The 17,542-nt window shown below is 48.1% G+C and overlaps 1 protein-coding gene across 4 annotated transcripts in view; it reads right to left on the bottom strand.

Moving 5' to 3' along the window:
* The window catches only part of RRBP1 (ribosome binding protein 1), a 59,187-nt gene that overhangs the window by 34,166 nt on the left and 7,479 nt on the right, over positions 1-17,542 (bottom strand). For all 4 annotated transcript variants that reach the window (XM_079943787.1, XM_079943789.1, XM_079943788.1 and 1 more), the window contains exon 2: positions 1,709-3,740. In XM_079943787.1, coding sequence (XP_079799913.1) covers positions 1,709-3,719 — 2,011 coding nt within the window. In that variant the 5' untranslated portion in view covers positions 3,720-3,740. The remainder of the gene's footprint in view (positions 1-1,708; positions 3,741-17,542) is intronic.

Below are 17,542 nucleotides of genomic sequence, written 5' to 3'. Positions count from 1 at the left end.
GTTAACTTGGGAGTGACTATCATTTTATCTGCAATATTTAATCTTTCTTATCCTGAATCATGGTATTTTTTCTGTTCAAATTTCCTCTTATACCACCTCAGGCGAGCTGCTCTGTGGGTTCACACAGGTCGTTAAGTTAGGTCTTCCTCCCAACAAGGTTCTTTATTACCTGCAAATTAGGACAATTTTGCCTTCCTTTCTAATATTATCATGTTTCTGTTTCATACCTTACTTCAATGGCCAAAGCCCTACACAGTAACGATGACCACAGGAAGGTCTAGTCTGAACACACCTGATGCGCGAGAAGCCAGAGAACAGGCAGCTCTCACCTGCATCCCCGTCTTCTGCCTCGAATGCCCTCCTCCCAGGGTCAAGTGGAGCATCACCGTGAAGAGAGGGCAGCGTGCTCTCCCTCCGCCACGGAGTCAGGGTTGAGGCTGAGCGCCTGGGTTTTCAAAGGGCCTGAGAGGCTGACATGGCCTGTGGGGCAAGGTGGGCCAGTCCCTGACCCTCACATGGGACGAGTGTTGCCTGAGTAAATGTCCCCCCAGAAGTTGGGGCGGAGGAAACAGCAAAGCAGATACAACTTCACAGAGGGAAAAAACGTAGGGCCCTGCCTACCTGGCACGGGTCCAAACGTTTCAAAGCCCCTAATGTACCTCACCAAGACAAATGCAATTAATTTTTCAAATCAACTAATGGCTAATCTAAGAAAGAAAGAAATCTAGAGAGAAAGAGAAGAAGAGAGAGAGAGAGAAAGGGAGGGAGGGAGGAAGAAAACATCAGACTACTGTATCAAGTGAGTGATGAATATGAAACAGGAACTCGCGGGCCCAATTTCTACAGTAATCCATACTAAAAAGATAACGGACATTCATGTTCTACATTATCTAATATATGTATCTGATACATAATGTCTATTTTAATGTGCTATTAATGCTCCATTACATAACGGGGGTGGGGGGTAGCGAAGAGGGAAAACTGGGAGGCAGGGGTGTGGATGCCATTGTTTCTCAGAAACGTCATCCTACTGCTACTCATGCAACAAACATCTAGAAAAGAACAAAGCTATGCTAAAGCACCAGGTGAGGTAAGAACGCAGAACAGGCTGACAGAACGCAGCCAGACGTTTGAGAAAGACTGCAAGACACGGAACTGTCCTAGACTGGGTGGTGGATGGAGTCACTGCTCCTAATTCCTCACCCCTCCTCAACTCACACCTTTTCCCAGGTCACTCCGCAGTCCCTCCCACTGAGGACAGTAGACTTCCTGCCCCTTGACTCAGGCTCAGTCTCATGGCCTGCTCTAGCCAACAGGATGCTGGTTTGAGCAGTGCCCTTTCACAGCTCTGCCAAAACCATGGGAGGGCCTCTGCCCTCGAGAGTCACTGATGCCTCGGCCAGGGCCCCAGAAGTAGCACATAGAAGAGACCTATGTTCAACCTGCAGCAGGAGCTGAACCAGTTAAACTGCAGCATGAAGCAGAGCCACCAGCCGAGATAACCCCAACCAGTCAACCTCCAGCCAAGTCAACAGAAACATGAGCAGGAATAAACGACTGACACTGTGAGACCCTGAATTCTGGGATGTTTGTTATGCAGCCATGTGGCGATAGCTGACTGATACAGATGGCTTCCCCAAAGGGAATCCATAAGCCACTTAAAGACTGCTTTTCCCTCCAAAGTCATAAAGAAATCAAAGCTACTCACCAGGCTCACCTTTCTTCTTAGACCCAGACTTCTTCTTCACAGGAGCTTCTTGCTTTTGTGCCTCCTGGCTCTGGACCATATCTGCATTTTTGCCCTGCATAGGAGCTGACTCTGCCTTTTTACCCTGGTTGGCAGATGCATCCACCTTTTTGCCCTGGTTGGGGGACCCTTCTGACTTTCTGCCCTGGTTCAAGGTTCCCTCTGCCTTTTTGCCTTGATTGGGGGCCCCCCCTTCTGCTTTTTTCCCCTGGTTTGCAACACCCTCCGCCTTTGTGCCCTGATTAGCAACCGAATCTGCCTTTTTGCCCTGATTCTGGCCCCCCTCTGCTTTCCTGCCCTGGTTGGGGGTTCCCTCTGCCTTCTTCCCCTGGTTCTGGGCCCCCTCTCCCTTCTTGCCCTGGTTCTGGGGCCCCTCTGTCTTCTTGCCCTGGTTGGGGGCCCCCTCTGTCTTCTTGCCCTGGTTCTGGGCCCCCTCTCCCTTCTTGCCCTGGTTCTGGGGCCCCTCTGTCTTCTTGCCCTGGTTGGGGGCCCCCTCTGTCTTCTTGCCCTGGTTGGGGGCCCCCTCTGTCTTCTTGCCCTGGTTCTGGGCCCCCTCTGTCTTCTTGCCCTGGTTGGGGGCCCCCTCTGTCTTCTTGCCCTGGTTGGGGGTCCCCTCTGTCTTCTTGCCCTGGTTCTGGGTCCCCTCTGTCTTCTTGCCTTGGTTGGGGGCTCCCTCTGCCTTCTTGCCCTGGTTGGGGGCCCCCTCTGTCTTCTTGCCCTGGTTGGGGGTCCCCTCTGCCTTCTTGCCCTGGTTGGGGGCCCCCTCTCCCTTCTTGCCCTGGTTGGGGGCCCCCTCTCCCTTCTTGCCCTGGTTGGGGGCCCCCTCTGTCTTCTTGCCCTGGTTGGGGGCCCCCTCTGTCTTCTTGCCCTGGTTCTGGGCCCCCTCTGCCTTCCTGCCCTGGTTGGGGGCCTCCTCTGTCTTCTTGCCCTGGTTGGGGGCCCCCTCTCCCTTCTTGCCCTGGTTGGGGGCCCCCTCCCCCTTCTTGCCCTGGTTCTGGGCCCCCTCTGTCTTCTTGCCCTGGTTGGGGGCCCCCTCTGTCTTCTTGCCCTGGTTCTGGGCCCCCTCTGTCTTCCTGCCCTGGTTGGGGGTCCCCTCTGTCTTCTTGCCCTGGTTGGGGGCCCCCTCTATCTTCTTGCCCTGGTTGGGGGCCCCCTCTGTCTTCTTGCCCTGGTTGGGGGCCCCCTCTGTCTTCTTGCCCTGGTTGGGGGCCCCCTCTGTCTTCTTGCCCTGGGTGGGGGCCCCCTCTGTCTTCTTGCCCTGGTTCTGGGTCCCCTCTCCCTTCTTGCCCTGGTTCTGGGCCCCCTCTGCCTTCCTGCCCTGGTTGGGGGCCCCCTCTCCCTTCTTGCCCTGGTTCTGGGCCCCCTCTGCCTTCTTGCCCTGCATAGCACTGGTGGCAGAGGCACTGCCCTTGGCACCCACTGGGGACACAACCACCATAGGGACCTCCTTGGGAGCGGCTTCCAAAATGGCAGCCTTTGAGGCAAGAACCTGGATGGAATTTACTACAGAACTGACTGCTGGTTCCACCTTTGCCACTTTTTTCTCCTTCTTCTTTTTGTCCTTAGGGGAAGAAGCCGGCTTCTCCTGGGGCATGGCTGGTACCGTGGCTACAGGGGGAATGACCACGGGGGACTGGACGGGGGTTGGAGCCACTGCCACTGCAGGCGCCCGCACTGCGTCCTTGGGGAGGATGGTCACGTTGGGGCCTGGCTCATGGTCAGGTATCTTCCCGTTGGGTTTCTCGTCCTTTTTCTTGGTCTTTCCTTTCTTCTCCACTGTTTTCTCCTTCTTTTTCTTCTCCACTTTCTGGTGGTGAGTTTTCGCCATCTCCCTGCGCTGGTTGGCTAGAGCTTCTTCATACGACGTCTCCTTCATGGAGAACGTCGACACCAGGAAGATGCCGATGGCGGAAACAACCATGAATCCACCAAAGACCACAACCCCCAAGGTCTGGGTGTCGTAAATATCCATCCTGGCTTGCTTTCCTTTCACCTGCCAAATACATACATGTCAATTATTTTTTGTAGAAACTGAGGTATTCAACAAGCACCAACCCCACCCCTAACACCTGACTTACGGTTTCACTAATTCTTCAGACTGATAAAGTGAAGGAAGAAACAAACTCAGGCCATCTCCGATGTCACCCATTCTCCCCGCCCCCTTCAGAAGTGAGCAACTCTTACGTAAGATATTCCATTAGTGCCGGGACATACGAAGCCATGGAGAGACAGCAGCGAGGAGCTCTATAATCAGGGCACATAACACCCAGGAGACTCAGATGCCATGCTCCCAGTTCACGATGTTCCTCACGGCAGGGGTCAAAGATGCACATGAACACAAGCACCGGCCAGGTGTGAGACAACTGGGAGTAGTGAGGACTGTGGCAAACTGCCCCACTACATTAGGGCCAGGTGACGCCCAGCCACAGCTGATTACTGTAGACATGCGGGCACCGTGTTGAGAGATCTTTCGCTTTCTCACATTAGGACAGAAAATTTTTTTTTGCTTAACGTGAAGTTGACTGATTTTAAAAATACCATGTGAGTCAAACCAAACACGGCTGCCGGCTCTCAGCCACAGCGTCCAGGCCAGCAGGCCCTTGCGAGCCATCTGACTCTGCTGCCTCCATTTCCTCCAGTGCTGATAAACACAGCTACCCAGGGCCAAAGATGAGAACCCACGCATTACAATCCGGAAAGGTGATCAAAAGTTGGTGAGGAAAAATGGCCTTTAGCCAGTGATAGCTCCGAAGAGCTATGCAACCTGCAAACTTGCACATTAGGAAACAGGAAATACCAGTCTTGGGAAGCCGACCAAGTAAGACTCCAGGTTTGGAATTTCACATCCAGAGGCTGCAAAGAGGGAGGAGGACAGTGTCACCAGGTCCACTCCTCGCCCTGGGGAGGGGACCCTTTGCCTGATGACAAACTCCCAATCAAGAGGATGAACCACCCCTTCTTGCTGGCTGGGGACCAAAGTCCATAGGGTCAGAGGTGGCCAGGTCCACACCCATCAGCTGTCAGCCGGGCTAAATCTGACTTCAGTGAGAAACTCCAACAGGCTCATTTCTTGGATACATTCAACTTTTATCAACTAATATTGATGCTACTACAATCATATTCCAGTCCCCTGAACTGGGGAGTGAGAAACAGCTCCCCCAGGAGGACAAGCAGTGGACCTGAGAAGGGAACGCAATGGTGAGGTGGGGGAGGAAGGCAGCAAGGGGGAGAGCTGAACGGCCCCCGGGTCCCCAGAGCACAGTTTCTCCGTCTTTCTACAGAACCCTTGCGGGAAGAGGGTGGAACGCGCTCTGCTCTCCACGGTGGTAAGTCCCTCAGCTGCGGCTGTGACACTTACTTCACCCAGACTGTCGCCGGGCCTGCAGCTCCAGGTCAAGCTCCACATTCCACTCCTCAGGCCCGAGGTGGACTCCTGGGGCAGCGGGTTCTGACCCCGGGCCATGGGTTCTGGCAGCGAGATACACAGCCAGGGCCCCTCACACATGACAGTCAGGAGAGGTCACCCCACACGAGCCCTTCGGGATCCTCGCAGCCAAGTGTGCAAAAGGCCTGGAGGGGGGTCCCGTGGGTGGGAGGACAGGGACAAGAAGCTGGAACGTTCCAGGCCCCGTTCTAACCCCGCTGCTTGGAGGGCGTCCACCAACTGAAACTCCGGGTCCTCACAAGCACCCCTCAGAACTTCGCCAACGTGGACACGTTTCAGGTACAAAGCAACACCATAATCACTATATCCATCCTATTCAGATGACAAAAACCCTTTGACCTTCTGTACAGCACAGGGAACTCTACTCAATGCTCTGTAATGACCTACATGGAAAAAGAATCTGAAAAAGAATGGATACAAAACTCCTTTGAAACACCCCTTCTCCAGAGGCAGCACCACGCCAGGGGCCCGGGTCACCCTGGCTGAGGGTCCGTAAGCCCCGGGTGGCGTCCCCAACAAGCCCTGGAGGTCGGGTCCCCTGGAGTCCCAGGGCCACCACCCCCACGATGGGCGCCTGCCCCCCACCGTGGGCTCTGCAGATGTGTGGTTTGGTTAGAAAAGCCACGGTTGAAAAGTCAGCTTTGACTCTCAAGTTAGGCAAACACGGGATACGAAAATATATTCTCTGTCAGGGGCAGAGTGGAGAAAAGCCAGCGGGAGAGCACTTCCCTCCGCAGTGGACAGACAGATATCTGAGTCCATCACAGAGGTGTCTTCCCAGCTTTGCAGGACCGCTGCTCCAGAAAGAAACTGTATCCCCACCACTAACTCCTGAGTATGAGTTTCTTTGAAAGGACGCTTTCACAGGAAGATGAAAAGCCCTAGATTTGTGGTAACTCAGTGAAACAGTGAAGGCTCAGGACACATCACCATCATCACGGACAGCCAAGAAGTCGAGGTGGGAGCCGCCTTCCCGCTGCCCTGCAGAGTCAGCTCCTGCTCGAGGGGCGGGGGTACCACCGGTGCTCACAGGCACAGCAAAGCCAGCGATGCCTCAAGGACGCTCTCAAGGTCAGCCTTCAAGGTCGGCCTTCTGGCGCTTCGCTTCTGAAATCCCCACCATGGTAAAAGGCCCCCAGAGGGAATCTCCCGCAGGGTTTCCCCAAGGGCCGTGCCCAGGAGGGCAAAGAATCCGGCCAACCGTGCCACTGCATCCTGTGTGGGCTGACCACAAAGAACCTGCACTCCGTCAATCCCGGAAACCTCTATGAAATGCGCACTCTTATTTACTATGGCCAGTCCGCTTAGAGTGCAAAGCAGAAAGGTGAAGGCCTGCCAGGGCAGGGGGCAGAAGACTCCCCCGAGGCTCGGGGACCGCTCCCAGGCTTGGCCGGCTGACATGCCCTGGGCCACCTCGGGGCTCCTCAGAGAATGGCTTTCCTCTGCTCCTGGGAGTAAGGACTCGGGAACAGAAGTTAAGTGGACGCCCCAGGCACGGACTACATTTGCTGATTCGTGTGGCCCGACCTGGCTTGTCCAGTCTGGCCAGTTCAGTCCAACTTGGCAATGGGGATTTGGGGACGTTTTGCGAAAAGGGCCCTCAACAGCACCGCTGGGGCGGGGTCTCATCACTCTCCAGCTGCTCCTCGGGGGCCACGTGTGGGCACTTGGAGAAGCCACGGCAGGGGAGCGAGACGAAGCCTCCCGACTGAGCCCAAGCCCCATCTCCTGGGCGGTAGGTGACTTACCAGGAAGGCACAACCCAAAACACAACGACAATAAAATGGAGACACTAGCAGGTGCGGCTGCATCAGGATCACTGTCTCCTTGTTTTTGTAAATATTATGAAATATTTCAAATATACGGAAGATTAAGAAAAATATCATGAACGTCCATTTACCTACCACCCAGGTTTAGCAAATCCAAACATCTTTCCCCGTTTACTTTAGATACATATATGTAGGGTCTCATCCTTCTCTCCAGAGAGAACCAATACTCAGAACGCCACCACTTCCACACGCGTGCGGTGCTTACACACGTCCAGCACCGCTGCGGTGAGGGCTGTGTGAGACACCACTGCGGGCATCACCTGGCAGCATTTCATCCTCTAGGACACACCGCAGGGCCCAGGGCTGCTCCCCCAGGGCAGTGCCGCGAGCTCCGCCCTCTGCGGCCCGCACCATCTCCTCCTGCACTCACACCCGGCTGCGGCCCCACGTGCCTCCCATGGTGAGCTGCCCTTCATGCTGCTTCCACGACGTTGTCTGCTCATACCCTTGGCCCATTTTCTAAAGGGTTGTCTTTTTCCCTCATTTGTAGGTGCCCTTTACACATTTGGATATTAACCATTTGTATCCAAGTCTGCGGTTTCTTTTTCAACCAATTTTGTTTGAAAAATTGTTTCACTGTTTTGTTTCACAGTGTTTTCTTGTTTCATTGCTACCACCCCAGAGTCAAAGAGAACCTGTTTCCTTTTCCTTTTTTTAAGGAAAAATCTGTTGCTATCCTTTAAATCTAAATAATTACTCAGTTGTGTTGGAGAAAGGCAACGCATTCCTAGGAGTCAAAACGCAAAAGGAACAAAGGGGTTGATACCGAGTGAAAACCTCCCTTACACCCCTGACTCTCAGCCACCCAGGTTCCAACCACTGGGAGAGAAGTCCTTTCACTGTTTATTTCCTTCTACAAACTTCAGAACACTTTTCATAGCTGGGTTTCTAATCACCTGGGATCTACTCTGGCATAGGAAAGGAAACAGGGTCAGCTTCCCCCACGGCTTAAGTTACCCAGCGCCCCTTCCGGACTGGTCCATCCCCGCCACCCCCCGACTTTTACAGCCTCCTCTGTCCCATCTGGTTTGCAGTACACGTGGATCCCTCCTCACCGGACTCACACTTTGTTCCACCTAAATGTTATTTACGCCCTGCGTCAATACTACATTTTGGTCTATGCATCCCTTCCAAAAATTCTACTGGAACTTTTATTTGAAACACACTGAATTTACAGGTGAACATGGGGAGAGCCAATGCTGTATACTATGGGAGCTGTTGGTGAATGGAGCGTGTAGCACTCCACTTATTTCAATGTTCTTTTATACTTGCAGGGAGCTTTTATGATCTTCTCTATAGAAGTCTTACACATCTTTTTTGTTGTTGTTAAGGTTATTGCTATTTTTAAATGTACTAGAAAAAGATATCTTTTTCTTTTTCTAGCTACAGACAACCAGCAAAGTTATTCATTTTTGCGTGTGTGTCGTTTACCCAAATATTAAGCTAAACTCTCATCAAATCCAGGAGTTTGTGGATCCTCTTCAAGAAAAATCACCTGTGAAAAGAGTAATTTCTTGCTTTCTAATCCACACCATCGCTTCTCTCTCGTCTCACAGAGCCGGCTCCAGGCTCGCTGGTCTCACGGCCAGGTCTCCACTTCTGATCCTTCACTGTTAGATGCTGTGTTGACTGTAGGCTTTTGGTAGAAACCTTTGATCAGGTTAAGCTATCTTATGTTCCTAGTTACCTTTCCTTTTTTAATAGGGTATTTTAGCAAATGCTTTCTCTTTACCACTTGACATTTAATCTGAATTGGATTGAATTAAAAGAATATATTCTAATGTTAACTCACAGGTGGTTCTGATGGTGTAAACACTTCTTGACGGTGGGTCTTTTCTAATCCCTCACTAGATTTGGTCTGTTCACATTTTTATGTGGGATTCGGGTGGCTGTGCTGTCAAGCGGGGCAAGTCAGAGCTCATTCTCAGACTGTTCTTACGCAGTCTTGGTAGCAAGGTCACTTCAGTCCCGTAAGATGAGCTACAATCTCTTTTCCTCCATCCTTTGTAGGTTCACAAGAACTTGCCTGTAAAACTGTCAGAATCTGGTTTTTCGAGATCTGTTCTTGGAGGGGGGAGAGTGGGTAGAGAGCTGATTTTTCTTTAACTGAAGTATAGTTGCTGTATATTATATAAGTTACAGGTATACAATACAGTGATTCACAATTTTGAAAGGTTTTTAAAGTATAAACCTACTCCATTTATAGTTATTATAAAATATTGGCTATACTCCCCATGTTGTACAATAGACCCTTGTAGCTTATTTTATATCTAATAGTTTGTGCCTCTTAATCTCCTACCCCTCTCTCGCCCCTCCTCGCTTCCCTCTCCCCACTGGCAACCACTAGTTTGTTCTCTATACTGTGAATCTGCTTCTTTTTTGTTATATTCACTAGTTTGTTGTATTTTTTAGATTCCACATATAAGTGACATCATACGGTATTTTTCTTTCTCTGTCTGACTTATTTCACTTCGCACAATACCTTCTAGGTTCACCCATGTTGTCGCAAACGGCAAAATTTCATTCTTTTTTTATGGCTGAGTAGTATTCCATCATATACGTATATATAAATATATATGCGATATATATATCACATCTTTTATTCATTCATCTGTTGATGGACATTTAGGTTGTTTCCATGTCTTGGCTATTATAAATAGTGCTGCTATGAACACTGGGGTGCATGTATATTTCTGAATTAGTGTTTTTGTTTTTTTCAGATATATACTCAGGAGTAGGAGTGCTGGGTCATACTGTAGTTCTATTTTTAGTTTTTTGAGGAACCTCCACACTGTTCTGTTTTCCACAGTGGCTGCACTAATTTACATTCCCACCAACAGTGTATGAAGGTTCCCTTTGGCAGAGAGCTGATTTTTAATTGCTATTTCAATTTCAATGATGATTCCAGAACCAGCTTTTGGGTTTGTGATCCAATCTATATAATTAATTTTCATTATTCCTTCCTCCAACTTCCATTGGTTTATACTGTTCTAACTTCTTGACATGAACCTCCCTGATCATGGCTTTATCAGTTTCTCCTGGAAATCTGTTGATTTGTGCTTTATTTGGAGGGCATCTGTTAGGTGAATATAAGATCAGAATTGTTACATCTTTCTGATAAAGTGCCTACTATTTTTTCCTTTATTATAAAGTGATTTTTTTTTTTTTTTTTTTTTTGGTGGTACGTGGGCCTGTCACTGCTGTGGCCTCTCCTGTTGCGGAGCACAGGCTCCGGACGCGCAGGCTCAGCGGCCGTGGCTCACGGGCCTAGCTGCTCCGCGGCATGTGGGATCTTCCCGGACCGGGGCACGAACCCGTGTCCCCTGCATCGGCAGGTGGACTCTCAACCATTGCGTCACCAGGGAAGCCCCTAAAGTGATCCTCTTTATCCCTAATAATGATCCTTTTTTTTCCCACTTCATTCTGATTGTATGTCTGAATACACTACTATGTGTAAAATAGACAGCTAGTGGGAACCTGCTGCATAGCACAGGGAGCTCAGCTCGGTGCTCTGTGATGACCTAGATGGATGGGATGGGGGGGATATATGTATATATATATATAGCTGATTCACTTTGTTGTACAGCAGAAACTAACACAACATTGTAAGGCAATTATACTCCAGTTAAAAAAAAAAGTTATGCCAATTTTGGGGGGGTTAATATTGGCCTAGAATCATTTTCTGTTCTCCACATGCAACCTTTCTGGGTTCACATGTTCTAAGTGGAGCTCTTAAAAGCAGCATATAGCTGGATTTTATTGTCAGACCAGCATGGCAATTTGCTTTCTTAACTGGTACGGTTAGTTCACCAACATCTACCGTGATTGCCTACGTATCTGGACTCATTTATACCCTTATTTTGTTACTCCTATTTACAATACTTTTTCTTTGCTTATTCCCCCTTTATTTATTTATTTATTTGCATTCCACTGGACATCTTTTCCTCTGTGTTTGAAAGTTACTCTTCTGTTCTTGTGTGTGTCTGTGTGCAAGCGCTCTTTTAAAAAACTGTAATTAATGGGCTTCCCTGGTGGCGCAGTGGTTGAGAATCTGCCTGCTAATGCAGGGGACACGGGTTCGAGCCCTGGTCTGGGAGGATCCCACATGCCGCGGAGCAACTAGGCCCGTGAGCCACAACTACTGAGCCTGCGCGTCTGGAGCCTGTGCTCTGCAACAGGAGAGGCCACAACAGTGAGAGGCCCACGCGCCACGATGAAGAGTGGCCCCCACTTGCCGCAACTAGAGAGAGCCCTCGCACAGAAACGAAGGCCCAACATAGCCATAAATAAATAGATAAATAAAAAATTTTAAAAAAACTGTAATTAAAATGTCTTTTCCCCTTACGTTCTCCTAACATACACACCTGACACTTCCCAGGAGCCTTGGTGCTCCACCCACTTCTCCCTCACACATACTTGGGCGACCTGCGGGTGCTTGGAGTTCCAGACACTCGTGTTAAATTACCCAAACGGTTCCCAGTCTGCTGCTGGCCACTGCTTCGTGCACCTCACGCCTTCTTTTGAGTCTCCCCAAAGCACGTCCTCGACTACTTGCTTCAGCAACAGTCTCCTCTTGATAAACACCCGCAGTCCTCACAGCCCTGGAAGGACTTCTTTCCTTCACCCTCGCTCTGCATGAATGGATTAACTGGGTCCACAGTCCCGTGCTGACAGTTATTTTCTCTCACCACTTTGAAGACATTATCTTATCTGTCTTCTGGCTTTTTTGGTTGGCAGCCGTGGCAGGGTGTGTGCTTACTATGGAAAAACATGTTGTTGAGCTGTCATTCCTTTGTAATACCTTTTAAAAATACCTCCTCGCTTTTAAGCTCCATCTTTGGGGTTCCAAGCCTTTACCAATGCCTTTAGACGTGTTATTTATTTTTATTATCTTAGGCTCACTGTGCTTTCTCATGTTTTTCACCAGTTCTGGAAAGCCCTTGGCCACTCAGTTCTCTGGAGATTTCCTTGCTCCTGTTTCTTTGTGGTAGAAGTCCTAACTAGACCTCAATCTCTCTGTGCTACCACTCGGACATACGCTCCACTTCGCCAATTGTCTCTTCAGCTGAATCTAACCAGTTCTATAATCAGTCCTTTGAGTTATTCTATTTTTTTTCAAGTTCGCCTTGTTTTTTCCCTGGTGTTATTTTTTCCCATTAATGTTTTCCACTACCTACTTTTATACCTCTGACAGTGACTCTGGCAGGAATTTATTAAGTTGCAACCCTGTCTGGGCTGAATTTCAGGCTTGTCTCTAAAGAGCTATTTTATCTTTGCTTCAAGGAAGCCTTCAGAGAAGGCGGCAGGTAGGGACACATTTTTAGATGCAGCAGCTCCTGTTAAATATTCCCAGGAGACTCTGCCTCCCCCGCCTCAGGACAAAACAGATAAGCTCCCATGCCATCTCCCCTGGCCACTAGTCTGTCCCTTCGGTGCAGGTTTTACATTGGAGTGTGAGTTGGGTTCCCACTCCCCACACCCAGCTCCCACCTGGACATAAAAACCAATGACCCAAGACCCAGACTTCGGAGGACTACGCAACACCCACACTGCAGGGGCAGCTCACCTCTGGACCCAGACAGTCCCCGCCCTTGTCTTACGGCATTCGGTAATCTCTTTTACTACCTTGTAAACTCAGCTATGCTTTTTAGAGAACGCTTATTAGCTCCATCTAACATTTCTAAATGTTTATAGAGAAGAGAGTTTTCAGGTCATCTCATCTAAAATTTTAAGTGTGACCTCTAATTCTTCTTTCTTTTTCTTTTCTTTTTTTTTTTTTAACCTAAAACTAAGAGAAAATCTTGTAACTAAAAGATATAGTATTCGGAAATAATTTATTTCATGTTTTAAGAGGATGGAAATAACTGACTTCCTACTTCAAAGAAACAATGCTATTCATTTTAAAGAAAGATAAAACACTAAAAATAGAAATGTATTCTATTCTCAGCCTTGGCTTTTTCACCGGCCATTTCAGATTCAATTTCTTTGCTAAGGAAAAAAAACAAAGCATTGACATGCTTTTGTGTTTCTCCAATATAACAGTCTTTGGAAAAGTAGGTACTTGAATGGACCTAAATCTTCTGAGCACTTACGAGGAGCCTACAGGGCTCACTACACGCCCCTGAGGTAGGGGTCAGGAGTCCTGAGTCCTCAAATCGCCCACGAGCAGTTCAGATGTGCAGAGTTCTTCCTGCAGTGGACACGAAGCTCCCAGGAAGCAGGATCAGTGGTCTCCCCACCGTGTCCAATCAAACCTGGGCACATCCACGCTCCAAGCGTCTGTGTAGGCTCCACTAAATACCAATCAGGCAGGGGCCACTCATTTACACAGTCACAGGGTTATGAGAACCACCTTGAAACAGAAAAGCACAGGCATCCTGGCGGAGGAAGAGAACACACACTGTGGGGTCTCACACGCTTTGGGAAAGAGTTATTTTCTTCTTGGTTTTTCGGCTTTTACACTATTGCAGATGGGGTCTCTCTTAAGTTTCATTTTCTGTTTGTTGCTGGTAATACTGACATGTAATTGATTTCTGTAGGGTTTTCCCCCCCGACCCACAGCAACCTTGCCTAATTCTACTAACTTTCTACTAGTAGTAATTCTACTACTTTCTTCCCAATCTTTCTATCCTCCGCTTCACTTCTCTTGAATTTCTGCACAGGGCAGGATGGCCAACACCGTGCTCAAGAGAAGGCGTGTCAGCTGGCAGCCTGTTCTTCCTGATCTCAAAGCAAAACTTCTGGGCGTCTTGCTATGCAGTGCAATGTTTGCTGTAGACTTTCCTGCAGGTGTCCCTTCATCAGGTTCTTGGTTCTCTTCTTAGCTTAGTGTTGTTAAGTTATATGTTCCCAGAAATTCACTGTTGTTAAAACTTGCAAAATTATCACCATGTTGAGATGAAAAAAGGCGGCTTATACAAACAATGTGTGGTAGAGCCCCCTCCTCTGGTGGTTAATAAACACCTATGACACTGCTTTGCTTTTATTTATTAGCACAAGTTGTTCATGATAACCACTCATCTTTTTAACGTCACCACATATGTAGTGAAGTCCCATTTTACACTCTTGATGTTATTTGTGCCTTTTTCTTGACCAATTTTGCTTGATATTTGTCAACATTATTCATCTTTTGTAAGAATGAACTTCTCCACTGTATATTTACTTGTTTTCTGTTTCGTTAATCCCTTCTCATTGTCACTTCCTTCTGAGTGGTTTATTTTGACTTTGTTACTTCTGGAGACAGATGCTTACTTAGCTCATTAATTTTCATCTTCTTTCTTAATATGTGTATTTAAAGTTATCAATTTCCCTATAAATATTTTAGCTACATCCTACAAGTTTTGATGTGTAGTATCTTCATCATTCATTTCAAAATATTTTCTATTTTCCTTCTTTTTTTGACCTACAAATACATGCTAGAAGTGTTTTATTTTAATATACACATACATGGAGATTCTCTATTTATCTTTTTATTCATATTTCTAGTTTAACTGACCTCTGGTCGGACTACCTGCTCTACATAATTTCAATCCTTTCATTTGTTGAGATTGACTTTAAGGCCCTGGATACAGCCAATCTTTGAAAATTCTGAAGTCAAATAGGTATTAGCTGGCTACAGTGTTTTGTTTTATTTATATAGAGTCATAGATCACATTCCTAATTTTGTTCAAAGTTCTAATCCTTAGTGATTTTTTGTCTGCTTAGCTGTCAATTACTGAGAGGATATTGTAAAATTCTCTACTATGCTTATAGATTTGACCATTTCCTGTAGTTCTGTCAATTTTTGTTTTATATATTCTTTCATTTTCACCGTCTCTTGTAAACAAGAGTTGGATTTTTAAAATCCAGTAAGATATCTTTATGTTTTAACTGGAGTATTTAGTCAATTTACAATTAAAAAAAATTTTTTTTTCTTTTTTTAATTTATTTGGTTGCACCGGGTCTTAGTTGCGGCAGGTGGGATCCTTAGTTGCGGCCTGCGAACTCTTAGTTGCAGCATGTATGTGGGATCTAGTTCCCTGACCAGGGATTGAACCCGGGCCCCCTGCATTGGGAGCATGGATTCTTAACCACTGCGCCACCAGGGAAGTCCCCAATTTACATTTTAAATGCTGATATAGTTGAGTTTAACTCTATAATCTTATTTTGTGTTATTTCCCCACCAGTCCTGGAGTTCTTTTTGTCTCCTTTCTTATCTCTTTTTGGATTGTTTTTAAATCACTCCATTTCTTCCCCTCTACTATTGCAGAATACAGTTTCTATTCTTTAGTGACAACCTTTAAAACACAATAATATGTGAGGTTCACAAAGTTCAAAATTAAACAAAACTTTACTCCCTCCGCTAATTCTAACACCCCCCTAACTTAGGTGTTATTAACCATATCCTTTTCCCAGTGCCCCTCCCAACATTATTATTATTATTTCACATTTGTTTAGAGTTGCCCAAATGTTCCCACCTTCTTCATTCTTCTTTCCGTTTGGCACTATTTTCCTTCCAAGAACATCCTGGAGAGTTTCCTTTAGCCAAGATGTCACTAATTAACGGTCTTGGTTTTTGCCTTAAAAGTTACCTTTATTTCACCCTCACTCTGGAATCTTTTCCTTTGGTTGCTGTATCACTACACTTTCTACATGTGGGTGTTTTTCCCTTGTTTGGATGGGTGTCTTCTCCATTCTGTACAATTCTCAGTCATTATTTCGTCCAACACGGGCTCTGGCACACCACCTCTTCTCCCTGATTCTCAGTTGGTCTTACAAGTTACTTACAAGTCCTATTTTGTTCTAAAGTGAAACCTGTACATTCTGCTCTATCTTCCAGTTCAATCACACACTTCAATCTGTTGGGTTTTTAACTATAGTGGTTGAGCTGCCCATGGCTAGAAACTGCACCTGATTCCTTTATCAAATGTGTTAGGTCACTTAACAGTTTCCTTTCTTTGTAGGTATTTTCCACCTTGTCTATTACTTTAAGCAGAGTAAGAAGTGCTTTTAAACACTGTGTCAACCACTCACTGTCCCTGTTTTCACAGAGCTCCTGCTGGTCCTCATTCACTGAACGCCTGGCGTTCTGTGTTTGGTTATTCTCAACCAGGGATGCTCGTTTGCCTTGAGCCGAGGATAAAGGCGCAGTCCTTCAAAGACCTGCTCGCTTGTGGACTGGCCGTGGGGCACTCTCTACAAAGAATCAGAATTGGCTGGAAAATGTCCTACCACTGAGGTCACAGGATCTGCACGAAGGACAACATCTCAGGAGGGGATGGGCTTACTTCTGACTCACCTTCACCCTGGAGGTGCAGGAGTCCTCGGTGGGCACAGCTTCCATCATCCTGCCCACCTTGGTCTCTGCCCCCTGCGCCCAGAGGTGCCATCGGAACTCACAGTTTGCCCAGTTCACCGAATGCCCTCAGGACTGTGCTCACCATCCAGGGTTATTCTTTGCACTGAGACTCTGGTCTCCTCACTACCTTCCTCAGGATCTTCCAAGCCATTCAGTGCTTTCCACAGGTGTTGTTTTCATCTGTTCTGTAGCACTTGCCCCACCCGAGTGAGAAGACTGGTCCAGCCCACCAGTCCACCCTGTCACCGGAACACAGCCCGCCCTTACTTCTTCAAGCTACTGACATTTGGCACTGCTGCCACTCGTGGCCAAACCAAACCCCAGCCAGGCAAGCTCTTAAAAGGAAAGAGGTCATCCCTGCGATGTGACAGGAGGGCTGTTGGGTAGGGTGACTCCCAGATCCAAGCCTGGATGCACATCTGTCCCAGGAGGAGGGGAGCCTGCCCAGTGCCCTTGCCTCCCGGCCCTGGGCTCTGCGCAGGGTCCCGGCAGGTGGGCAGAGGCTCAGGCGGAGTGACCTCTAGTACCCAACGGCCGGCTCCTTTGTTTTGAAGAAATCCACTTAGCACTCCAACAGTCACTACATCTACCTTGTTGGAACCGGGGTGAGGTGGGGGGGTCTGATGAAGAATCTCCCCGCAGATCAAAGCTCTGTGAGCCCTCCCTCATGTACTGCGAGGGGTTGCCTTTCTGCTTGGACAGCATCTGCTCACCGGCAGTAACACCTGACCCTTTTCCGCAAGCCCTATGCAAAGGCTCCTCTTTGATGAACCATCTCCAGGACATGGGGAGGGCAGCACGAGGGGGTGCTTCTTATCAGTAGCAGTGGTAACTCAACTTCACCCTGGTTCCTTGTTGAAGTCATGTTCCAAGATCCTAGGCTGCTGGTGGGAGTACAAATGAGGACCAGCGCTCTGGGGAGTCCGCACTGTTGTCCACAGCTGAGCATATGCCTCCCGTTGCTGCAGCCCCACCCCTGGGAACAGACCCCGTGGAAAAGTGGACACGGGGTCGCCAAAGTCAGGGGCAAGACTGCATTTTACAGTATCGTGTAATTTAGAGTACATCAAAACAGAAGCCCGAAAGTGGAAACTATCCAAGTGCCCCTGCACAGTGATGTGCAGAGTATGTACAATAGGGGGATGAACTACAATAGGCCAAGACCACGGATGGACCTCATGCTC

This window comes from Stenella coeruleoalba, assembly GCF_951394435.1.
Source record: "Stenella coeruleoalba genome assembly, chromosome: 15".
Taxonomy (NCBI): Eukaryota; Metazoa; Chordata; class Mammalia; order Artiodactyla; family Delphinidae; genus Stenella; species Stenella coeruleoalba.
The sequence above is the reverse complement of the archived record's forward strand: the minus strand, read 5'-3'. Positions and strand labels throughout refer to the sequence as shown.